Here is a 6,215-nt window from a genome sequence, read left to right as displayed (position 1 = left end):
CTTTGCACTGAATGTTGTATGATAAGCAGAATAAAAAAAAAAAGAATAGCCATAGAGGGATTTATAAGAACGCCGTCGAGTCCACTTGAGTCTTTTATGCGTCCTGTTTATTTAGCGCCTCCACAAATTCCACAGTCACACCCCTGAGGTTTTATCTAGTAAGCGCATGCTGCAGTGTTCTTCTCCGATCTGTTAGCAGTAAAACTTCATGTCTAAAATATAGACTGCTACGGATGAAGGTGTTGCTCGAGAAGCGATTTCAAAATTAGAACGTTTGTGCAAGATCAGCCTAAGCAGCTTGAACTTTAAAACGGTTCAGAAACCTTTGAGTCTTTCTCCCAAACTTCACTTCATTTCCTCTGGTGAAATCGACTCGTATGCTGAAAGGGCTTCAAGTGTCATGATCTCACAGCTGTGTGGAGAATTATCAGCTCAGGGTTAGACCTAGTTCAGGTAACACCAGCATACTATAACAGAGCTATGTAGGCATCTCCAGCCATAGCCTTTAAATCACGTTTTCTCTCGTCTGCTTGTGACTTTAGATATTTGATTTCAAATTTTTCTCTCTGCTTATAAGGCTTATATGTAAAGACTGAGCGGTTTATGTTTCGTTTGCTCCTACTCACTAAGGCTGAATGTAATCCCATTACTAAAGGATCCACCTTGATGTTCTTTTTCTTCTTCTTCTTCTTTATGACAAACTGCTTCCCATCCAGATGGCTGATGGTGATATGGAGCTTCGGTGAGAATGGAACCGTCCAAACCAGACAAAATGGGCAAGACAAGGCTTTTCCGCATCTTTCTCATCCTGGGTTCTGTCTTCATGATCCTACTGATCATCATCTACTGGGATGATGTTGGAGCCACCCAGTTTTACCTCCACACAACCATATCTGGACCTCATTCTTCCCGCCTACCACCGCCTGAGAGTAATGCTGCTTCCAAAAACAAAGCTGAGGAGGACAAAGAAGGCTCGTTCCTGGCCGACATTGACGCGTTCGTCAACCAGTTTCTGGAAGGCACCGCCGACCCTACAGAGCAATCGAGAGCTGAGACGCCGCCTGGTGAGACTCACAACCAGTCCTCAGAAAAACCTGAAGAAAGATTTGTCCCCAGGCGCGAGTGGAAAATCCACCTGACCCCCATTGCCACAGAGAAGAAGCAAAGACAGGACAGTAGGAAGCAGCTGATCCGCGACCTTTGCAGCAGCAACAGCAGCTTCGACTTCCCAGGCAAAAACCGGAGGTTTGACGACATCCCCAACAAAGAGCTGGACCACCTGATTGTAGACGACCGGCACGGGATCATCTACTGCTACGTTCCCAAGGTGGCGTGCACCAACTGGAAGCGCATCATGATAGTGCTCAGCGAGAGCCTGCTGGTGAACGGCGTTCCCTACCAGGACCCTCTGGACATCCCTGTCGAGCTCATTCACAACAGCAGCGTGCACTTCACCTTCAACAAGTTCTGGAAGCGCTACGGCAAGTTCTCTCGGCATCTAATGAAAATCAAGCTGAAGAAGTACACCAAGTTCTTGTTCATCCGAGACCCTTTCGTCCGCCTCATCTCGGCCTACCGCAATAAGTTCGAGCTGGAGAACGAGGACTTCTACAAACGATTCGCCATGATAATGCTGAAAAGATACGGCAACTACGTCGACCCGCCGGCGTCAGTGGCGGACGCCTTCGCTGCCGGTATCAAACCCACATTTTCTAACTTTATTCAGTATCTGTTGGATGCGGACACCGAGAAAGAAATGCCGTTTAACGAGCACTGGAGGCAGATGCACCGCTTGTGCCACCCTTGTCAGATCAATTACGACTTTGTGGGAAAGCTGGAGACGTTGGACGAGGACGCCGAGCATTTGTTGCGAATCCTGCGGGTAGACAACGTCGTCCAGTTTCCTGCGAGTCATCACAACAGGACGGTCAGCAGCTGGGAGCAGGACTGGTTCGCCAACATACCTTACGAATCACGCAGACAGTTGTACAAGCTCTACGAGGCTGACTTCAGACTGTTCGGGTATCCCAAACCCAATAAGATTTTACACGAGTGATAATTGGTTTCTGTTCAGCAGAGCAGTTTCTTGCTGTGATTCTATTTAACCGTAATTCATTCGGTTAACAAATAGAGATTTTACTCATTTACTTTTGTTTCTTTACCTTTAGCTCTGGGGCAACGCTTCTGGTTTGCTTATTGCACAGGCATTAGAAAAGGTTCATTATTAAGTGTGTGCTGTATACAGATTTCTACATTAAATCTTCTTCTGAAGACACGTCCCCCCCCTTTACAGTGTGTACTGTAAAGTCAGGCGAAGATTTGGGTTGGTTGTAATTATTGAAGAAAATCACAACATTAATAATGTCTTCTGTTTTTCAAGTATTGTGTATGCTGTAACATGTCCTCAGTTATACAGGTTCCCACCTCCTGTAGAGAAATATGCAGCTTGAACATACAACTGCTATGTTCTGCACATTTAGGACCATGCACATTGAATATGTAGAATATTTTTGTATTTTTGCTATTACACACAACATATATATATATATGTATATGTATGTATGTTTGTGTGTGTGCAAGAGAAACATTTATTTTGGAAGAAGGAACTGTGAGCTTTTTAAAGGAAAGGAAAGGATTTACTGCACTCCTGTAGCATTGCGAGATTAAAAAAAACAACAAAAAAAACAAGCCCATGTCGTTGCCACTCATTAAGCATCGCTTAGGTGTAGACATCACCTCATTTTCTTTTTCTTTTTTTTTGTTACTATCATTTGCATTTTTGTCTGCCACCTCAGGATGCCAACACTTTTTCAGACCTCATTTAAAATGTATTGAGTGCAAAAAAGATTTTGCAAACGTTTACTTTAACAGGAAAGCCTGAGCAGTATTGGCTGTAATCATGCACTGCACTCCACACAGGCTACTTCTGTCATTGCTGTGTAATCAATCAGTGTTATTGAGCATCTTTTGTTTTTTCTTAAAGTATGTTTAATGTTTAATAGGCATCAGTAGGACGTTTCTTTAAATCCAGTGAAGCGGCCAGGCTGAAAGATCGGAGCTGGTGTTCTTTACTGTCGTTGTGGCGTCTTTCCTTTTTATCTCTCACATTTGTTTCTGCTTTGATATGAACGCCGGTTCCCCTGGCAGCAAGCCTCGGCCTCTTATCATCATCATGTCTTTCATGCTAGCGTGTGTCTGCCCTTTTTTTTTTTTTATTTTATTTTTTTTTACATTTGTAGACAAGTATTGCTTGTTTCGTTCATCATGTAGCATTCAGTGAACGATTCCTGCTTTAAGTTTTTTTTCTTGGAGCAAAAAAAAGCACAAATCTTTCTCCAAGGCCCTTAAAGAGTAAACATTGAACATTAAGCGCCCGGTTTGCTGTAGAATTAAGTAAGCTTGTTATTGAGACTCTGTGGAAAGATTTGATGTGGAAAGTTTTTAGTCACCATTGCGGTGTTTGCGCGGTGCTTTTTGCACATGGAATAGTCCACAAACTGGACGAGAAAACACTGTTCGCCAGAAACAGGAGTTTTATTCCTCAGTGGAGCAGTGTACAGAGAGCAGGAGCATTACAAAGCACAGTGTGAATCTAGTAGGTCAGAGGATAAACGGTGTGTGTGTGTGTGTGTGTGTGTGTGTGTGTGTGTGTGTGTGTGTGTGTGTGTGTGTGTGTGTGTGTGTATCTAAACCATCATCAGCAGCTGTACTAGAGGAGGCACTGCACCGGGTGCTAGCAGTGCCTTTCATAAAATAAGAATGAAAAAGTTTACACACAAAAACATGTATAATGTACAGGTATTTTTGTAAATGGAACAAAATTTGAGATTTTTTTTTTTTTTTATTTGCTAGTTAAATGATGAAATAATTTAAAAGTATTAAATTCTGTGTCTTTGGATTTTAAACAGAAGACTTTATTTCCTGGCTGTATCAGTAATATTTGTTTAGTTCTCTTTCCATCATGTCCACTGTTGTTATACCAACAGTTTAATGTCTGCACAGTATTTCCTGATGTTATCGTGCCACAGTGTTCACTGAAACGACAGATTAACGACAGATTCGTGCTCTCTTGCTGCCTGATGTGATGCTGATGCAAAAAAAAATAAATGAACAATTACTCTGAGACGATTCGCCAACACGAGGGGTTTGTTTGCATGGAATTTGTTCATTTTAAGGGAAATCGCCGTGCTTGCGATTTAAAAAGCCGATGTGTATTTCTTAATGTTGCATCATCTAAAAAAAAAAAAACTTTTTCCATTGTACTGATCTGAAATACAGGTTGTTTTTGGCTGGTGGTGTGTTTTTTTTTTTTTTTTTTTTTTTTTTTTTAATTTATTTCACTTTAAGGATCTTTGTTATGCAATGTCAAAAGAACAAATAAAGCTTAATGCATGATGTAAAACTCTAAGTCAAATATTTATTTCTCTCTCTCTCACTCACACACACACACTTTGTTGTGAGTTTCGAACCTCTGACGCTTATCCAGTACATCCCATAGATGCTCGATCAGACCACGATCCGGCAGGAGATCTTTGAGGCATCACCTTGAACTCTTGAACATACTTGAGAGATGTTTACAGTATAGCAGTGAGCATTATTCTGTTAAAAGAGGACACTGGCATTAAGGCCAGTTAATACTGTTGCTACGAAGGAGTGTACTTGGTCTGTAACCATGTTTATGTAGGTGGGACATGTCAACGGATCATCCACATAAATGCATGACCCAAGATTTCCCAGCAGAACATTACTCAGAGCATCCGGCTTTGCCTTCGTCCCATAGTGCATCCTGGTGCCATCTCTTGCCCAGGTAAGTGACACACATGCATACGACCGTCCACATGACGTCAAGGAAAATGTGATTCATCAGACCAGGCCACCTTCATCCGTTGCTCCATGGTCCCTTGCACGGCTTTCAGGCTGTACGCGATTCAGCATGTTCCTTCACTCTGATTGGTCTACAAGCTGTGATACAGTGTGTGTTCTGACTCCTTTCTGTAAGAGGCAGCATCAATAAGCCTTGTTTAATTAGGACTTGATGCATGATTTATTTCTTTATTTAGAAAGCAAATTTGAGGAGTTATTTACATCTTATATTTTTCTAAAATATGAATAAAAGGGCATTATACAAAAGTGTATAATGTCTGTAATCTGGCTTTGCCTTTTCAGACCTGTTGACCACACGTCGTCTCGTGTGTGTTTCATTACTCCTCCACTAGATGACAGTGAAGCACTTTATTCATCCGCCGTCCACAAGCTTGTGAATCAGCAGCAGCACTTATTTAAATGAGATCTAATGGTTCACGTTAAATCAGACATTAATTCTCCGCCTGAGCGTTCGCAAGCCACATGTGAGATGTTAGATTTAGTTAAACAGTTTTTGAGTTAAAAGATGTGAAAGATTTAAACACATTCAGATTCAGTTCAGTTACTCCCCCCTACACATACACACACACACACACACACACACACAGGTTTGCTCCACAAGACAACCTGAGGCTGAGTTCTTTTGGCTGTCTAAAAGGTCAGGGGATGGAGCACCATGTTGAGAGACCGTCTGGTGGAGACCCAACACACGCAGCATTCCACTTCCATCTTCTTCGCTCATACGCTTCCGATACCATTCCTCTCCGTGCCAAAAGCTGAGCACTAAGACTTACAGATTTGTCTCATGATTTTGGGATTTCATCTACATTTCATTTTAACAGAGAGCACAAACCTGACACTTGGCCCAAACTGTTTAATGTTTTTCCCTACACAAAGCCAGCTCTGTGTCTAAGCCAGTCCACACATAATCTCCATAATATGAAACCATAACACAGAGGAAAGGAAAGCATAAATAATTCTGCTCTTGATTACTGCTTTTTTCTCCCAATCAGCAGTTTCAGTCAGTGAGTGAGGGGACTGTGAGGGAGCAAGAATGATGCTTCATCAAATTAAAACAATTTACATTTCAACAATTTATTCACTTTGTCATTTCCAACCACACACATCTGTACACAATTACACACACACCTGTACACAATTACACACACAAACACACACATCTGTACACAATTACACACACAAACACACACATCTGTACACAATTACACACACAGACACACACACACCTGTACACAATTACACACACACAAACACACACATCTGTACACAATTACACACACAAACACACACACACACCTGTACACAATCACACATATCTGTACACAATCACA

The 6,215-nt window shown here is 41.8% G+C and overlaps 1 protein-coding gene across 2 annotated transcripts in view; it reads left to right on the top strand.

Moving 5' to 3' along the window:
- Positions 1-4,298, top strand: part of chst12a (carbohydrate (chondroitin 4) sulfotransferase 12a) — a 7,838-nt gene extending 3,540 nt beyond the window's left edge. Inside the window, exons 1-2 of one of the 2 annotated variants that reach the window (XM_060857228.1) lie at positions 354-453; positions 717-4,298. In XM_060857228.1, the coding sequence (XP_060713211.1) occupies positions 749-2,056 (1,308 nt within the window). In that variant the 5' untranslated portion in view covers positions 354-453; positions 717-748 and the 3' untranslated portion in view covers positions 2,057-4,298. Of the gene's footprint in view, positions 1-353; positions 454-716 lie in introns of those variants that run through there. The other variant, XM_060857227.1, reaches the window with a different exon arrangement.
- Positions 4,299-6,215: the final 1,917 nt, after the last annotated feature.

Source organism: Tachysurus vachellii, chromosome 21 (genome assembly GCF_030014155.1).
Source record: "Tachysurus vachellii isolate PV-2020 chromosome 21, HZAU_Pvac_v1, whole genome shotgun sequence".
NCBI classification, from domain to species: Eukaryota; Metazoa; Chordata; class Actinopteri; order Siluriformes; family Bagridae; genus Tachysurus; species Tachysurus vachellii.
Note: the sequence above shows the minus strand (reverse complement) of the source record. Positions and strands in the feature narration are given on the sequence as shown.